The following is a 17718-nucleotide window of genomic DNA, read 5'->3' on the forward strand; positions in this document are numbered from 1 at the left end:
TGTAACTAACCAATATGTGGCAGTTGCTAGTGCAGTTCGATCGGATGGTACTTCGTGAAGTATGAGGTGATACCTTAGCTCCTGTCCGATGGTGACATATCTCTCTGCTTGGTAGGGTGGCGGATTTACCCACAGTTCGCCTCTCATACGGCAGCTCAAGTTGTCAAACCCTCTTCGACCATCTTTGGTGTACTATGTAGTAGTACTAATATGTACGTATCAAAGTACATAGCACTGTCCCAGTTTGCGCTAATAAACTTGTGTTTCATCAAACGCAGAAAGGCCCCGGCGGTCGCGACCTCCCATAGGTAGGTCGTTTGCCACATTTGCTGCGATCCAATAATCCGACCAAGTCCCTTGGCCATATGGCGCCAACATTGTTTTGATCTGATACTGGTATGGCAAAGCCCATGTAGCCTGTAGGTCCTTATGAGATACTGAGAGCGTACACAGAGGTACTGCGTACAGTAGACGTGCAGTTGCCCCACATTTCATTGCCAAGCCAGGTTGGGCCCGAGCTTCTTCTGCGCCCCGCGATCCGATTTCTTTCTAATTTTGTCGTCAAGAAAGAGCTTCCAGGGTTCGAAGACGATCTTGAGCCAAGAGGCAACAGGCATTGTTGTTTACACCGGCGATCTTGTAAGATCAAGTACTGGCCCTACCACCACAGGCCCGTCTAGAACAGAAAACACGCGATAACCCTTAGCACGTGTGTCAAGCTCGAAGCAGACCTCAAACAACCCCAACCGACCCAGCCAGCGGCGAAGGCCCGGCGATCCACGCCGCAAGCCTCTGCTCTCAACTCAATTGGGTGTACAGTCAGCCGCGGCTGATCTTATTCCCCCCCCGACATCACGCAACCCACGTCCCACCATGCCCCTCGATACATCAACGTACAGCCTCGCGCTGCTCCGCGTCGACGGCCGGAGATGGAACGAGTTGCGGCGTGTCCACGCCCAGATCCGCACCCAGGCGGCGGCCGACGGCTCCAGCTACCTCGAGATGGGTCACACCAAGGTGATGTGCGTGGTGACCGGTCCTAGCGAGCCCGGCCCACGCCGCGGCGGTGTCGGAGGTGGGGGAGCTGGGGCCGGCGGTGGCGGCGGAGCAGGAGGTCAAGGCAAGGAGGCCGAGGTAGTGGTGAGCATCGTGATTGCAGGCTTCAGCTCCGTTGACCGGAAGCGGCGGGGGAGAGGCGACAAGTAAGTTCCATCACCTACAGCATTACCGCGAGCAGGCTGGAGGAAATGCGGAGATAACTAACGCCCAACCCCCTCGAATAGACGCACGCTCGAGATGCAATCAACAGTCGCCAACGCGCTCGCCGCCAGCCTCCACACACACCTCTTCCCGCACAGCCAAATCAGTATCTCCCTACACGTTCTCTCGCAAGACGGCTCGCTTCTCGCGGCCCTTATCAACGCGGCTACACTAGCTTGTGTCGACGCGGGTATTCCGATGACCGATTATGTGGTGGCGTGCACGGCCGGGTCTACGTCCACATACGCTGCCAACGACGAAAGTGCCGATCCGCTTTTGGACCTCAACCACCAGGAAGAGCAGGAGTTACCAGGGCTGACGGTAGCGACGTTAGGGGAGAGCGATCGGGTGGCAGTGCTCGTGTGCGAGAGCAGAGTGCAAGTGAGCCGGTTGGAGGGCATGCTGGCGGTGGGGGTGGATGGATGCAAGCAAATGAGAGAGATTCTGGACCGGGTCGTCAGGGAAAAGGGACGTCGCATGATACAGGAGGGCACGGTGGAGAAGGGGATCGGGCTGAACGAGATGGACGTGGATTAAGTTGCAGTTCCGGACTCCCGGGTGGCTGAATCGGAGTTGGACCTGGTCACAGTCGAGATGCCTCTCGTATCGAGTTTGCCAGGTGAGGTTCCATCCATTTCTCACACTGTGCTCCTGAAGTCCTACTCGTTACCTACGAGCCTACATACATCAGGAGCTCGACCTTATTCTCGCAATGAAGGTGAAATAGTCGAGAACTGCACTTCAATTACTGGCCTCCGCTGACTAGTTATGAAAGTGCATACCAGACAAACAATCCTCCTTACACTAGATTAGAGCTCGTCATGCGCGGTCTCGGCCTCCGCGGTGGGGTCAGTGGCTTCAGTTGACGTGGACTCGGTGGAGTCGCTCGCCGGCTCGCCGCTGGCTTCAGGGGTGACCGGGGTCGCGTCCTGGCTCTTCCCGGCTTCGGTAGCATCCGGAGTGGGCTCTGACGACGCCTCTGGCACGGCTGACGACGCAGGCTCTTCGACCGAAATGGCAACAATGCCCTCAGGCAGCTTCTTCTTGACTCCCTCGCTCATCCGAATTGCATCGATCCAGCTCTCGACGCTCTCGTGTCCAAAATCCGCTCCCTCGTAGTGCCGCCACCATCCGCGGCGCGCGTTGATAGCGACGATCTCGATGTCGCCGCGCAGGTCGAGAGCCTTGAGGAGGGAAGCCGCTCCCTCGTTGCTCTTGGGGACCTCGTAGAAGGGGAACAAATGGCGCTTGCTCTGGGCGTGTTTAAACGCGAGTTCTGAAAGGCTTGCGAGAGCCTGCTTGGCGGTCTCGTCCTCGCTCGAGGAGACGAAGGCGAGCACACATGTGTGAGACTTCTCGGTCAAGCACTCCTTGATCAGCTTCTCGGGCGAGTTGATCACGGGGATCGGCAGGGCCGTTTCCACGATGACCGGGGCTTCCTGCGTTGAGGTCGATGCCTCGGACTCAGTGGTCGCAGACGACGTCTTGGAAGAAGCTGCCTTTGACTTGGTCTTGGATGAAGAGGGCCTATCTGACGCTTTGTCGTCCTTCTTCTGCTTCTTATTCTTGCCGCTGGTCTTAACCGGCGGGTCGGGGTTTGGTTGCCCGGCCTGTGAAAGGAACTCGACCATTGGTGCTTTCTTCATCTCCCCTTCGTAGACAACACCGGCCGCGTCGCCACCCGGGAGTAGCACTAGAGCAGGGAACTTTTCGATGCCAAAGGTCTCGACCGTCTTAGACTCCTTGTTCCGCGCCTGACCAATCGTAATGACGTCCGCAAACTCGATGGCGATGCTCTTCAGCAGCGCTGATGTGGTACCCTTCTCAGTGAACAGGATGGCCTTGGCAGTGTCGTTCTTGTCGCTCAGGAACTTTTCCAGCGACTTGTCCTCGACCTTGACGACATAGTTGTTGATCTGCTGCACGACAGCCTCGACAATGGCGCTGGCTGTCCGTTGGCCCTGGTAGTCTTGAATGGTTGGTTTGCCTCCTCCCTTCTTTGGCCGCACAATCTTCAGGGTCGGGAAGCCCTGGACGCCCATTGATCCGCAGAACGGCTTGTTGGCGTCATCGTCGCAGTTCACCGCAGCTACTTTGGCCAAGCCCTCAAGGTTCTTGGCTGCTTTCTCGTAGGCAGGTTTGAGGTTCTGGCAATGGCCGCACCATGGGGCATAGAACTCGACAATCTGACATCCAGGTTATCAGTAAACCGGTAACGAGAACAGGAGGAATTCCTGACGCACAGAAGTGTAGTTGCTCTTGGCAATCAGACGATCATAGTCTTTCGCATCCACCTGCAAAACAGGCGACTTCTTGGTATACAGCCCGGCCTGAGCTCCTGGGAGGACAGACAGCAGGGCAACTGCCACGGCGGGGAGTGTGGTGTGATGCATTGTCGGTTCTTACAGTGGGAATGGTTCTGGGGAGAATCTACTGTAGATAAGGAGATCGACAGCAACACCTCACTCGAGAAAGTGTGCTAATGCATTGAGGCTTGAGTCAGAGAGATTGTGGTTGCCAAAGGCACACATATATCATTACAGTAGCCGCTTGGCCGGGAAGAATTGAGGTCAATAATAAGCAATCCAGGCTGTCATGTTTCCATCTTTGGCAAAAGAACACATTTCCAATGTCGCCGCCACGACGAGCTCGAGAACCCACCAGAAGCTGAAGCTTAGACCGCGTAGTGGCTCAAGCTCCATAGCCCTCGTGCGAATAGTGGGGCTTATGGGGACCTCAATCCCCACCTCGCCCACTGACGACCTCTCAGCGCCAAGTACTACGATCTTAGACTGACTTCGAGGCAGCAAGTAGGCAGGAGTGACAACGAGCGGCGCCGCTGAAGTACTTTGCTTTCTAAGACGTCGAACGATTCGAATAACACATCATACTCCCCGAGCCTTCCCCGATTTCCACGGCCGGATCCCTGCTGCATCAACCCTCTCTCGCGATGGCCGACCCCGTCCCAGCGGCGCTGCGACAGGCCGATGTCAACATCTGGAAATGCGCCACAAGGGCGGGGGAGTTCCAGCGAGGCGCGCAGGTCGCGAGCGCAAAGCCGGAGCAGCGCAATCTACGACGTATCATGGCATATTGGTGTATGTCATGCACCGAGAGCCCGCGGTTAAGGGCAGGTCCTGACGGTCGTAGGTCATTACTGGGCTGTCCAGCAAATCCTGGCGAGGAACCTGCAAAGCACCGACGATGACATTCGACGGTACACAGAAAGCGTGGTAAAAGTGTTGGAGCATGTTCGTGTCCCCAGGAGTGACTTCCCAGTAGCTGGAGGCTGACCGAAGCTCCCCACAGACGATGGCTAAGTATGCCAACAAGGAGGCCCTGAATGATGATACGGAAGGTGAAGCACACAATATGGCGAGCGAGGCCTACGTCGAGCGCGCCATAACAGATGACGCGGCGGGCCAGTTATGCGTCAAGCAGTATGCACAGCGAGTGCTCGACCAGGGGGAACTGGATGTGGAGATGAACTCGGTCACGCTGTATGTTTTGCATCACTCCGGCGAGGGCCATGCTGACCCGGTATCAGGGACACAGCAAAGACGTTTGAGGCAGCCGCAACCTTCTTCCATGTGGCCAATGTATGGGGTCCACTGGATCAAGAGACTCAGCAGAAGATCAAGTACGCAAAGTGGAATGCGGGACGGATTCTCAGGGCTATAAAAGAGGGCAAAGACCCCAACGAGTCGAATCCGAGACACGTCAACCCCTCACAACCAGACTCGGGTCCCAGTGAGCCCTCGGTAGAAACTCATGGCGCTGTTCCGCCGAGCACCATACCGAGACCGGCGACGGTGGAGGAGGTACCCGACTCGGATCTGGTCAAAGACGCGGCCGGCGTTTCGCTACCTCACAGCCCCGTCTCCCCGGTCTCCGACGGCGGGCTTCAATTACCCGGCGTGCCCACCGATCTCCAAGAACCAGCACAATCGGGTTCTTTAGGTCCGGAAACAACAGTTCCATCGCCGCCAGCGGTTCCGGATCACTCTGGAGCCCATCCAGGCCTGCCAGCACCGCCCAGTGGGTGGACGCCATCGCAACCGAGCCCTGTGAGCCCTCCTCCAGGCGCGGGATTTTATCACCGGCCTTCAGTCCCACCCGCAGCACCGCCGACGTTTGCCACGAACCCCCCACCAACGGCTGCAGTGGCCTCGCCTCCACCTTCGGTAGACTCGTATCATAGGAACATGTCCCCGATGGCGCACTCGGCAAGGCCTGCGGCTCCTACAGCAGCTCCACCTACGAGTTATGCGCCAGCTCAGCCTGGAAACTTTATCACGGACGAGGCGGCGGTGGTCGGGGCGCAAAAGCATGCCAGATGGGCCATCTCGGCTCTCAATTTCGAGGACGTGCCCACCGCAGTAAAGGAATTGCGCAAAGCGTTGGAGTTGCTGGGTGCAACGTAAGGGGCAGAGAGTGAAGATAGGTGCATCCTAATCGTAACCACCTCGTGCTACCCAAGTGCGGGTCCAAAATGAAATGTTGGCACAAGTCTGCCCTGGAAAGACACCACTGTAGGTCACTTCAAGCGCACCTCTTGCCGTGCCGAGGCAATCTGGAAGGTTCCGAGCCATCAGTTGAACCCGGGATCGTCACACAACATGCTCTCTGTATCGCGTAGGAATCTTCCGCCCGCCAACGGATGCGAGACATGGCTACTTACTGTCACCCACTCTTACAATGTAGGAGCACCACGAGACTTACCTATGTACCTAACCAACATCAAGGTCCCCCCCTGCGACGACAGCACTGTGGGAGCCCCGGCACAATGGTTCGGACCGAATTGACTGCTCAGTTCATTGGCTCTCCGTCCCGCGGTCTGTCGTGTATACCCAGCCATCGAATCAGAGCCGGCTGCGGTGCAATCTGGGATCAGGTCCGACACGACTCTCGAGGGGGGATGGAGGCTGGCTGATCTGCGGCCGTGTGGGTATAGTTTGCGAGCCGGTCTATGGCCATTGGCATCCTCTTCTGCTTCACCCGCAAGACTTCCGAAGGGGAGGGAAGGTTTCGGGACTTGGGTGAGGCGGGAGGCGTGTATATTATTTACCTCGAGCCCCTTTGATAAACTCCGCTGGTTAGATCTTCTGCTTTGTTGTTGAAACAGCGCAATACCAGAGCGGTTGCTCTTCAGCTTCATCTTGCACTTATCCTCGCCAGATCGTTGGGTAAGCAGGTACTGAGCGTGCCTCGGCGTCTGTCATTCGTAGGGATTGAGACAGCTAACCAGTTGGTCATCTAGCAGTTTTAGCAACACCCGATACGAGCTCAAGATGGATAGCGAGGATAGCAGCCACTCATACGGCAGCTCTTCGTCGAGCTCTTCAGATGTTGCGATCAGCGACTGGCGGACACGCGTCTATACCCCCTTGCCGCCTCCGTCGTCTGGAAGTACTAGTAGTGGGGGGAAGTCAGATGGGTCTTGCCAGGATAAACAGTGAGGGATTTAGGGAGAGGGTCGGAAAGGGGGTGCCGAGACTTGTGTTCAGAGACACATCAGGGAGAATACTCCGGTCGAAACTGTCGGAACCAAGGGGTTGTCGAAGGTTCATGCATCTAAGCTTTCAGTTGTGGAAGCAGCAGGTTATTGAAATTGGTAGCGAACAACTTAGGTTCTTTACACGTGCTGCCCGGAAACTTACGAACAAAAAAGTCCTATATCACGAGGGGTTGGAACAATAAGATGGTTGTGAACCACTGTTTCTCATATGTTAGCAAGATTACCGACATTGTTCAGGGACGATGAGGGTATTAATTTGGATAACTCATGCATCAACAGTCAACTTAGTCTCCGTCCATTGTAAGAATGAGCATAGTCGAAGTCAAGGTTTTAAGAGGTCGACAGGAAGTGCAATACTCTCTCGAATAGTGATCTTCATCCCGTATAGCATGTCAAGTTACGTCCAGTCATCTTGACAAACTGAGATGGAGGGATAGGCTGACCTGCACATACCAAGAATACACAAATTCATTAGGGGATGTGCTAGATAGGAATGCAACGTGTTTGAGGTACACATGCTCTGTTTACAGCGCTGCCTTCCATAAAGTCGGTCTTTCTGCTTTCTTCCGCATTCACTACTACCTACTTTGCAAACCATTCACGGTCATCGATCGTTGCAAAGCTTTCTTCATCTTCTTCCAGCGGCGATTTTGCTTTATGACCTTAGCAAACAACATATTCCATCGTACAGTACCCAATCTCCTCGCCTTGATAGGTAACCTGCGCGATGATGTCGTCGCTCGTCTCGGCGACCGGGGTCGCCATGCTCTACCTTCTCGACGGAGCTGGCGGCCACATGGTCATGAACAAGCCGGTTCCCTACAACCTGCACATGGCGCCGCTGCTGCAGGTCAACCCCATCAGCAGCGGCCTCTACCCGTTCCCTTGCCACAACAAGTACGACTTCACCGAGCGCACTCCGGTCGAGGCTGGAGGCACCACGCTCGTCAACTTCACCGGTGGCGCTCAGCATGGCGGCGGCTCGTGCCAGTTCAGCATCACGTACGACGAGCCTGTGGACGGAGGCGACTGGAATAAGTCGGCCGTCTTCAAAACCATCTACAGCATCATCGGTGGCTGCCCGGCTGCCTTCACCGACGAAACCCATAATCTCGCGCCGGTGACCCCAGACGAGAACCTGCGCCAGGATGGAAAGCACTGTGGAAATGACGCAGGCATCGACTGCATCCGCCAGTTCAGAATTCAGATTCCGAAGTTGTGAGTAGCAATCCTCAAGAATCAAGGTGGTCATGCACATTGTCCAAGGTACGCGTCACTGACATCTCCGAATAACAGTGTCAAAAATGGACCGGCCACCTTTGCTTGGACTTGGTTCAACAAGATCGGAAACAAGGAGATGTACATGTGCGTATTTTTTTTCAACCTTTTCCTCCCCCACCCCCAAAAAGACGACACAGACTGACCCGCAACTGCCATATTAAGGAACTGCGCTCCGGTGTACATCACAGGCGGCACCGACGACGCAGAGCAGCTCAACAGCCTGCCCAATATCTTCATCGCCAACTACCCAAATGACCCGGCAGTCCCTAACTGCATCACCGGCACCTCGGCCGACAAAGTTGTAGTCAATTTCCCCAACCCAGGCAAATACGGCCGCGTGCTCGAGCCGCCCCTTGAACCAGCCACCAAGCCGGCCAACTACTGCACGGAGATCCCGCCTCCCTCCCAGATCCCCACCTTCCTGCCCGGTCTTCCTCCCCAGGACGGTAATGATGATAACCATCACACAGCCTCGTCGTCGGCGTCCAAAATAACAACAACAACAACAACACCAAGTAGTACTACTACAACATCGGCGGCGTGGTCAGTCGGCCCAGTCATCAGCGCCGAAGCGCCCCCCGCCAACGCCACCATCCCCCGGATCGTCAGCACGTCCCCGCCGGCCAAGACGCTTCCCACCACCATCGCGACCACGTTTGTGGTGGTCGAATCCACTTCCATCGACTTTGCCACTGTTGCTGCTGAGACCACCGATCCTGCTGTTAATACTACTGCTACTGCAACTGCAACTGCTACTGTTCCAGTTGCTGGAGGAGGAGGAGGCGGAGGAGGCGGGAAGGGGAAGGGACGCGTCGTCCCTTGTCCGGCTGAGGACAATGGCAAGGTGGTTTGTGTGGGCGGCGGTGGCGACCAGTTTGGGTTGTGTGACAAGGGCTGGGCGGCTGTGCAGGCTGTTGCGGAGGGGACGAAGTGCCGCGGTGGAGACATAGTTTATTACTAATGAAAAGAGGCATGGCATGGGGCATATAGTAGCTACTTGGTGATGGGGATGTGAGAGCAGAATACTAGATGGATGGAAGTTGGGTTTGGTTGGTGAGTGGTGACCAAGGTATCTCACCTACCTTACGTATCCGGGAAAGGGGTTGGCGAGATTGGGTGGGTAGTATGAGGTCCATGGATCGTGGAAGGACATCGTCCGGTCCTAACCAGCTCCATGGGGCAGGCTGGAGTCTTTAAAAAATATATGGGAAATCTCTCGAGATGATACAGGGTTGAGCAACGCCTGATCTCGCATCATGGACGTTCACGTCGTCGTGATTACATCAAGCGGAAGTGACATCAACGTCCCGAAATATCAATTTCGTTGAGAACCTGGTAGCTTACGAAGGGCAGTCCAGTTGCCATTCAACTGAGCTAGATCGATCGCCCGCCCCTGCAGTGTGTCATGTTATCTCCCTGCGATAGGAGCAGGGCCCGGCATTCTACGACCACCGCCACTTACTGCTACCCGCAGTACTACTACTACTATTATTAACCTTAGCAGTACCACTCCCGCTACCAGCCTTGATGCTAGTGCTGCTGCTTGTCCTAAGAGTGACGCCGCCGGTGCTGCTATTATTAGTCTTGGAACTGCTAGCGACGGTACTACTCCTGTCGTTGGCGTTGCTGCCGGGGTTGGTATTGGTACTAGTACTAGTAGTAGTAGTATTGCCGCCACCACTGCCAGCGGCGGTCCTGGCATTGCTGCCGCCGCCGCTCTCCTGAGCCACATGCACGGCATTGGACAACGTGCGTGGGTTTGATTGTGCAGGCTTCGGGGCTGTCCTCGGCGGCGGCGGCGGAGGAGGAAGAGGAGACATGGACGGAACGGGGAGTCGAGCCAGGTTCCGCTTCGGCTTGTCCAGAATGTGAGCTCGCAAGTTCTCCTCGAAGATCTTGAGCATGTTGTGATTGTACTGCACGATCAATTCAGCAACGCAAAACTCCGTGAATACCTAGGTAGAGAAGAGAGAGGGGAGGATATACCTTGTCGTGCATGGCCGAGATGTGCGGCGTGATGATCAAATTCGGCAGGTCCCAGAGGGGAGATTTGGCTCCAAGGGGTTCTTCGTCAACCACGTCCACGGCGGCACCGCCCAGGTGTCCCTGGCGAAGAGACTCGGCAAGGGCATTTTCGTCCACGAGCGGGCCTCGCGCGCAGTTGATCAGCATGGCGCCCTTGGGCATAGACGCCAGCTCCGGTCCGCGGAGCAGACCGACCGTCTCCGGAAGAAGCGGGGCCGCGAGGACCACGACGTCTTGCTTCCGGAGAAATGCGCGCAAGCCATCATCCTTGCCGTCCGCCTTCACGATCGTGACCTGGCTCAGCTTGGAACCTGGCGTGGCCAGAGATGGCGGAAGCCCCTTCGGATTCATGGCGCTGACTTTGCTGCCCAGAGCCAGGAAGCGCTCGGCGACCTGCTGGCCGATGGACCCGAAGCCAATTATGCCCACGGACAGTTCACTGAGGGGCCGGTAGCCCATCAGCGCCTGCGGTGCCCACTGGTGTTTACTTTGATTTCGCAGCGCCGTGAGCATATTCCGGCCCAGGAGCATCGTGCTCATCAACACCCACTCCGCTATGGCACCAGACCCGGAGCCCGTGCTCGACGTGACTTGGAGGTTGGGGCGGTGGTTGTATGGGCTGTTTGTGAGCAAGTCGAGTCCCGAGGAAGCGAGATGCACCCATTCGAGCCGAGGAAGACAAACCCCGTCCGGCGGCAGCTCGGTCGTCGAGAGGTAGATGGTCGTCCTGTCGAGCACGTACTTGGGGATCTTGGACCATTCATCGGTGTAGTATGAATGTATCTCCAGATTAGGGAAGTCCTTCTTCAGATGATCCAGTTCGTTAGCAAGACCGATAAATCCCCCACGCCTCTTCGTAGTCAAGACTACCGGAAACGTCGGCACCCATTGCTTCTCCGGCGTAACGCCGCGCGGGAGAGCTTTGGGGTTCTGCTTCCACTGCCGGATGTGGCCGCGCCAGTGCATAGCCAACTCGTCGGAATCGGCCTCCCATTGGCGCTGAGGACCCGGACAGACGGGGCAGCGGATCGGCTGCGTGAGCCACGCGCGCTTGTATGCCTCGGCGTCCACCGTCATGCGTCCGGTCCTTTCCACCTCTCCAACAACCTGGTCCAGAGAAATGAACATCTCGGAGAAGACCACTTTCCAGTGCCGCGGGGCGAACATCTTGCCGGTGCTGAGCGACCAGTCCAAGACATGGCAGTGGAGCGGGAACAGGCTGGGTATCACATGGAACCCGACCATGAACATCGGGATTCTCTGCGGATCCAGTCGCATCATCCGGTCGATCTCCTTCCTACACTGGTCGCGAAAACGATACAGCAAAGGGAGGTGCTTTCTGGTCAGGTCGGCGATTTGTTGGATCGATGTGTCCCGAGGCATGAGAATAACATGGTTGGGTGACTAGAGGGCAACCGTCAAGTCAGTCAGGCGAACTAGTACTCTAGGAACCGCGACCGCTTCCTTCAAGGCAGTACCTGGTAGTACCTCACCTTCGCGTTGGCGTCATCTACAATAACTATCTCTTTGTCGAAGAACAGTATGTTCGGGTGCCTTTCCGGGTGATGGCACATGTCAAACAGGGGAGACGCCTGCTGATTACCCGCATATTCTCTGGGGTCCCGGCGATCGACTTGTACAGCAGTTTCCGTCAGGTTCGGTCTCTGAGGTTGCGCCATTTCGTTTGCTGCTTTAAGGCGGGCTGTTGTGTAACATTATAACACCGAATCGAGGACCGCCATGGACGGTGGACCTATATATAAGTATCTAGTAGACCGCCGGTGCTACCACTGACCTGCGCGGCGTGATGTAGCCTGAGACTCTGAGTGAGTCCGGAGACGGTCAGGTCCATGGTCGTCAACAATACAGTTGTCGTGCCCACGTGGCCTTCGATTGTTACAGAAGCCTTATCTTCGCAAAGAGACTTTACTCAAATCCCACTTTCGAGATTGAATAGCGAATTATCCTGCAACTCGGAATCGGGCTTACAGGGCAATTACTAGTATACGGAAGGGGTGAATGTATCAATTCGGAAAGATGTCTAGGTTGCATTTGGGTTTGAAAGTCTCTTTGCCGATTTTCCGTGGTAAGCTGAGACATGACTAAAAACGGTGCAAGAGCTTATCTCAGGATCTCAGACCTCTTTCGTGGCGTTTCTCGTGTTCTTCTCGCCGCAGTTTGTGGGGCCGTAACAAGAGAAAACTAGTATTCGTAATTTCATCTTGTGCAATAGCCACAGCTTCATCGGAAAGGGCAATCTTGGGAATTATCCGAGGTTACAGTCAAGGTTGCCATGCAGTGCTGCCAGTGATCCCCCAGGATTCAGTGCTTGGAGTCACGCCCGTCGGAGCCACGTCTGACGGTGCAAGCTAGGGCGGCCGAAGGAAGGATCAAGTGTGCCACCGTGAACGTAAGCCGTACGCCCCTACGTCTGTTTCTGGTGGTGGAGAAAGCAGGGGGTATTGAATAAGAAGCCAGTCTTCTGGATGATGAAACCCCAGTTAAATAGACATGTGACTTATTATTACACTATAACACTAGTATTCGCAAAATCTTATGTCCGAAGTAAGCTATAACAGGCTCGTAAGCCATTTACCATGTTAGAATCCTGTTTCATAACAACAACCCTCAGCTCGACCATCGCCTGATGACCTCCTGCATCAGATAGACAGAAGCGAAGATCGTGAATAGGTAAAGAGTACAGAATAGAGGCGCTAGCAATAGCCAGTTCCAGGCTTCTCGTGCCCAGTCCCAACCACTAATAAGCACGGAATACACGCAGTCGAGATGATAAACACACCGGGATCTTGACCTCGTCAGGGACAAGCTTCACCATCAAGACCACCTCGTCATCCATACCGGACGGACGGGCCAACAGCCAACCATATCCCCGTCTCCGACAGACCACAGATGGTTGTCGGTGCCAAAGCTGAGTCAACAGGCTGAAACACGATGATTTCTGAAAAGGCCGTGCTGTGCACGGATGACGGACTTCAGTCCAACGGAGGTTAAGCTGCGCCACACACAGAGAAGGTGCACGTCAGCAGGTGTGAAGATGTGCAGGGCAAAGAGCATGTTGGTGGTGAGCGGGATGAAACTGGACGTGCCCTGGTAAACAAGCCCAAAAATGGTGGCTTACTATTACCGCTTCCATTTGGGGCTGTGAAAAGAATAGTGGAGTGAACTTGAAGTCAATTGAAGGCCCACAGAGATGCAATGGAAGCTCAAAACGCCGCCCGACATTCTCACTTGGACTTCACGAACCTTTCTTTGTGTGACAAAACTGGCGTCCAATGACAATCTTTCCGAAAACGGGTGCCAGAACCCGCAGCTTTGTGTTCTAACATATTGACGCAGGAGCTCACGCAGTAATTTGTCCCGTATGGCATATGCTGTCAATGGCGAGGCGTAAGAGGTCCGTCTCCCGGAAGATCCGCCGGCTACTAGCTATGCGACCTTCCATTATTATTAGCAGCGATCGAGCTGGCGTCCAATGCGTATTTGTGACATAGGTACGTCCGTTTTGGACGCGCTGTGGGATTGGGTGTGAGTAGGGGCCCAAAGGGGACTGTGGCTTGGTCCTGGTCGGAGCATTCGACTTCCTAAAAGGATGGAAGGGGCCTTCTCCTATCCCCGGCCCCGGCCCCGGCCCCTTACTCCCTGCTCTTCCGCCCTGTCGTGTTGGGGTCGATGCTAACATTGCTAGGACGATCTCAGAGGCCGCGGTGAATAGAGCAGAGGGGCTGGCAATGGTATGTTGGTAGCACTGGTAGTACCTCCCAGGATTTGAGCCCGGCCATGGCGAATCGGGCCAGCTGATGCGTCAACGGATCGAGTGGCTGCCGGACATAGCCCAAAGTCCCAAAGTCCCAAAGCCCACCAAGGTGCAAGGACACTCTCCAACTCAACTAGGTGGTTAGAGTATAGACTTGGCACTTAAGTTTCGGCATGCATCTTGACGCAAAAGGTCAATAAGGCCGGTCGGCACCGGCACTGAGCATGTGCAGATCTGACGGATACAGGGAGATGTAATCGTACCCAACTATAGACAAATCCCAAGAATAAAGAGCCATGAAAGAAGACGATACCTGCCGAGCTCGCAGCAAACACCGTAGTAGGCTAGACGAGAACCTAAGAGGGAACATTCCCCCCCAATGAACTTCGAACTGCAACGTCGCGTCTACACTCCTGACTCCACCGATAAGGTAGAGCGCCCATGGCAAAGGAGTGATAATAGACACGGTCACGCTAATGGCATTCTCTTGTTTCTAGCTGTCCAACTCACTTCTAGGAATCCCTTCCCTCCTCTTCATTGTTATACAGATGTAGCAGCTGGTCACTAGTTCGCGAATGTTGATGTTGGGTGGCGATGACGGACCTTATGGTCAGAACTAAACCATAGTACGTTTCGACTAATATTGTACAGTCCGCCGACTAGAAACCACTAGGAACTACTTACGTCCTGCGCAGAGAGGAGAGGAGGTGACCCAGCGCACCCCAAGTGCTGTTCGTAGAGAGACCAACGTTCAAAGAGGAGGTCGGCCCAGGCTTGCACAACCTCGTCGCTCAACTTGGCCAGTGTCGGGTCGAGACCGCCGCCAAGAATCCCTTCGGTCGACTGTAGCTCTACGAGGCCCAGACAGTCGGCGAAGTACTTGGCGAAGAAGCCACGGATTTCATCGGGCCGCGTGTGAAATGATTGCACCGTCTTGCCCTGGCCTGGCTCAGACTTCTCGTAGCGGCTGTCAGACAACTGGGAGACGGTTAGCTTTAAATAGTTTCGTTCTTTTGAATGAGTGGGTACTATTTAAGTTGCGTATGAGTGAGGGTTGAAAGAATGACGTATTTAGCGTAGAAGTCCTACAGTTACAACTCGACTATCTTTGCTCGGCACAAGTACGCCTCGACGGTGATGAAGGCAACAAAAACCAAGTCGCCTGCTATCTATCTTTGTCGCAGACCTACCTCGGACATGTTCACTGCGTTCTTTTGCTCGCTTATTCTTAGTCCGCTACCGTTCGGTTGGACGATTCGCTCTTTATCTCTTTGCCTAGGGTACGTTCAGCATTCCGCTTTCGTCCAGGGGCGTCGGAGCCATGGTCCCTCGAGCCCCTGTTGGTTGGGAAACTTGGGGGGGGGGGGGGATGACTTGGCTTTGTCCTTGGGCACCGTCAAATGGGGCTGCCGTGTTGACCGGATCCGGCGGTTGTCCCGGATTAGTACCCAACCTGCAGCCAAAGTTCCAACGCCCGGAAAGCCCCCTTCGGCGTAGCAAGAAGGGTAATAAAGGCGGTCCACCCGGGAATAAAATGGGGGCGTCTCATCAGCATCTAAACTCGCCATCCATGGTATTCCGTCTTGAGCCTGGACGTTCATGAACAACACAAACACACAAACACACACACACACACCCACACACCAGCACCTCATTTCACCAGGCGCACTCTTCGTATGGCCAATACCGAAAGCAACGATGGCTGAACGTACCACCCTACCTTACTTTGCCCCCCGTGAGCTCCTCCCGGCACTCTTGCCGACGGTGGCGGAGATCCTCGCCTCGCCAACGCGGCTGTCGGCCGACTACGAAAACATTGTTGTCCAGGTCGGTGACCACTTCGCCGTCAAGTACGGAGGAAGGACTAGTCTCCAGGAGGGCGAGAACATGCTTTTTGTTCAGCGGAGTAGCCGCGTGCCTGTCCCGAAGGTCTATGCTCTGTTCCATGACGAGGAGACGGACGTGGATTTCATTGTCATGGAGTATATCCCCGGCGAAAACTTGGAGCGTGCATGGGGCAGGCTCGGCACCACCGAAAAACGGGCGATTGCTTCGCAGCTCCGCCGACACATGGACGAGTTACGCAGCATTCCCCCGCCAGGCTACTACGGCGGCATCTGGAGGCAGCCAACGCAGGACTTCTACTTCGAAGCCCCGGAGCAGCATAGCCGGCCACACAAGGACAACACCATCTCGGGGCCGCACGAGACCGAGGAACAGTGGGTCGAGGCCATGTTGCACTGTGTCGAGTCGAGGGCCGTCTCGGAGGAATGAGCCAGGGGGCTCCCGCTCCTCCGGCGGCATTACCACGCCATCTTCAAGGGACACAAGCCCGTCTTTACGCACGCCAATTTCTTCCTGGGAAATGTAATGCTCCGGGAGGACGGGACCCCCGTGATCATCGATTGGGAGGCCTCCGGGTGGTATCCAAGCTTCTGGGAGTATTGCTGTACTGTTGGGGTCCTGAGGTACGAGTGGGATTGGGCTGAGTGGATCCACGAGGTGCTGGACGAGTATATTGCCGAACTGGGCTGGATGCGTCGCCACAGGTTTCTCGTTTTACCCTACGGTTGTTGATTTGCAGACGCATGTCTTTTGGCAAAGGAGCCCGAGGAAAGGGCAAAAGGAGCCTAGGAGGTCTGATGCTCTCATTATTACCTAGGTGCGGTAGGCAACTGGGGGGTGGACAGGTACTATCTAACAAACAAGTGAAGATGTGAAGATCGTCTGGCGCGCTCTATTGCTGGTCATACCGTTACCTTGGTACGGTAGGTACTGTAGGCAACCAAAAGCTAAAACAAGCCCTTCCAAAAAAACATGTATCGCCCCTCCTGCAATCTGCCCTTCTCGCTCCGACGTATGATCTCGAGGTCTCGCTCGGACGATGAATGTAGCCGTCCCCTTTTCCATTCCGTTTGTGACTCAGCTGTAGAAGCGGCGAACAAGCTGGCCGTTATCTGGCGGTCGCAGAGGCTCCAGGACTCCAGCAGCGAGGAGCGCGTGAACGGCGCGGGAAGTCCAGCCATGACAGGGGCACCATTCTCCTGGATTGAGCGGCTGCTCTCCGTCATCCTGCTGCTCGGTCGGGGTCCCGGGTGGTACGCCCTGGCAGACGTTCGTGATCCTCGCAACGTAGTCCTCACGAAGCACCTAGCCAACGCGCCGCATGCTCCTTCCCCTGGCTGATTCGAACGGATGCTTAGCGCTCCAGCTACGCACATGCTCTCCGCTCCGTGATGTGCCGTGCAAAGCTCGGAAGAAGCGACCCTCTCGTCTCGCCCTAAGAGACGGCGTGTCCACATAAATGGTACGGAGATCTCCGTCCTCGCCTTCCCATTCTGTTTCCACCAAAAACACCGGGTGGCGTGTGATTTCGAATTCAGGATCGTCGTAGCGACTATCCATGCCGGTTTCGGGATCGGGTGTTTGTCGGATGAACATAGCGTTTTCTCTTTTTCTTCCTTTTTTTTTTTTTTTTTTTTTTTTTTTTTTTTTTTTTTTTTTTTTTTTTTTTTTACACGTTTTTGGCGAATCTTGCGATCAAGTGAAGCAGAGTGGAAGACGTTGTTGCAAAGCGTCCAGAACACACAGCTTGCGCCTCGATGTCCGGTTGTACTTGTACTATTTCTAAAATTGCGCCGGCGGGACAAAGACACCCGCAAACGTAGACGAGTAAGGGACGGACAAAGCGGCCGAGCCCAAACAGCGGTCAAACGAGGGACTGAGACAAGCTGCGACGGGACCCTAGACATTGTAGACAGTAGAACAATGGCAAGGCAGTCCGGCCACTGGGGCTTCGTTGCTTGAATAAGAACAGGGACGCTGTCTCGGTGTGTTGCTACACTGGGCTGTGTCTCGA

General features: G+C 55.2%; 7 protein-coding genes across 7 annotated transcripts; 4 read left to right on the forward strand and 3 right to left on the reverse strand.

Annotated features, from left to right (window-relative positions):
- The first annotated feature begins 684 nt into the window (after positions 1 to 684).
- B0T15DRAFT_15893 (3' exoribonuclease family, domain 1-domain-containing protein) lies at positions 685 to 1933 on the forward strand. The gene is made up of 2 exons (XM_062862088.1): positions 685 to 1202; positions 1284 to 1933. Exons 1-2 carry the CDS (start codon positions 874 to 876, stop codon positions 1795 to 1797), a joined length of 843 nt encoding a protein of 280 aa, XP_062725606.1. The 5' UTR covers positions 685 to 873; the 3' UTR covers positions 1798 to 1933.
- Positions 1934 to 2069: 136 nt separating this feature from the next.
- On the reverse strand, positions 2070 to 3653 carry B0T15DRAFT_506566 (uncharacterized protein; the record flags this gene model as incomplete). Its single annotated transcript, XM_062867587.1, has 2 exons — positions 2070 to 3446; positions 3504 to 3653. 2 exons carry the CDS (start codon positions 3651 to 3653, stop codon positions 2070 to 2072), a joined length of 1527 nt encoding a protein of 508 aa, XP_062725607.1.
- Positions 3654 to 4210: 557 nt separating this feature from the next.
- Positions 4211 to 5684, forward strand: B0T15DRAFT_488533 (Vta1 like-domain-containing protein; the record flags this gene model as incomplete). The annotated part of the gene is made up of 4 exons (XM_062866521.1): positions 4211 to 4358; positions 4411 to 4511; positions 4570 to 4760; positions 4808 to 5684. The coding sequence occupies 4 exons, from the start codon at positions 4211 to 4213 to the stop codon at positions 5682 to 5684; spliced, it is 1317 nt and encodes a 438-aa protein (XP_062725608.1).
- A 1821-nt stretch (positions 5685 to 7505) lies between these two features.
- B0T15DRAFT_424813 (uncharacterized protein) lies at positions 7506 to 9176 on the forward strand (the record flags this gene model as incomplete). The annotated part of the gene is made up of 3 exons (XM_062865623.1): positions 7506 to 7996; positions 8075 to 8143; positions 8222 to 9176. 3 exons carry the CDS (start codon positions 7506 to 7508, stop codon positions 9018 to 9020), a joined length of 1359 nt encoding a protein of 452 aa, XP_062725609.1. The 3' UTR covers positions 9021 to 9176.
- Positions 9177 to 9517: 341 nt separating this feature from the next.
- B0T15DRAFT_545939 (D-isomer specific 2-hydroxyacid dehydrogenase) lies at positions 9518 to 11763 on the reverse strand (the record flags this gene model as incomplete). The annotated part of the gene is made up of 4 exons (XM_062870148.1): positions 9518 to 9520; positions 9556 to 9975; positions 10046 to 11488; positions 11578 to 11763. 4 exons carry the CDS (start codon positions 11761 to 11763, stop codon positions 9518 to 9520), a joined length of 2052 nt encoding a protein of 683 aa, XP_062725610.1.
- Positions 11764 to 12621: 858 nt separating this feature from the next.
- Positions 12622 to 15058, reverse strand: B0T15DRAFT_506570 (uncharacterized protein; the record flags this gene model as incomplete). The annotated part of the gene is made up of 11 exons (XM_062867588.1): positions 12622 to 12654; positions 12885 to 13057; positions 13111 to 13192; positions 13224 to 13244; positions 13349 to 13531; positions 13861 to 13992; positions 14370 to 14391; positions 14463 to 14496; positions 14544 to 14546; positions 14609 to 14837; positions 15050 to 15058. 11 exons carry the CDS (start codon positions 15056 to 15058, stop codon positions 12622 to 12624), a joined length of 921 nt encoding a protein of 306 aa, XP_062725611.1.
- Positions 15059 to 15557: 499 nt separating this feature from the next.
- B0T15DRAFT_545940 (kinase-like domain-containing protein) lies at positions 15558 to 16597 on the forward strand (the record flags this gene model as incomplete). The annotated part of the gene is made up of 2 exons (XM_062870149.1): positions 15558 to 16101; positions 16135 to 16597. 2 exons carry the CDS (start codon positions 15558 to 15560, stop codon positions 16434 to 16436), a joined length of 846 nt encoding a protein of 281 aa, XP_062725612.1. The 3' UTR covers positions 16437 to 16597.
- Between the last annotated feature and the right edge of the window lie 1121 nt (positions 16598 to 17718).

Source organism: Chaetomium strumarium (genome assembly GCF_033439665.1).
Source record: "Chaetomium strumarium strain CBS 333.67 chromosome Unknown B0T15scaffold_1, whole genome shotgun sequence".
Classification (NCBI taxonomy): domain Eukaryota; kingdom Fungi; phylum Ascomycota; class Sordariomycetes; order Sordariales; family Chaetomiaceae; genus Chaetomium; species Chaetomium strumarium.

Coding starts and splice junctions, on each gene's coding strand:
- B0T15DRAFT_15893 (XM_062862088.1), top strand. CDS start 874: ATGCCCCTCGATACATCAACGTACAGCCTCGCGCTGCTCCGCGTCGAC. Junction 1,203..1,283: donor CGGCGGGGGAGAGGCGACAA/GTAAGTTCCATC, acceptor CCCCTCGAATAG/ACGCACGCTCGAGATGCAAT.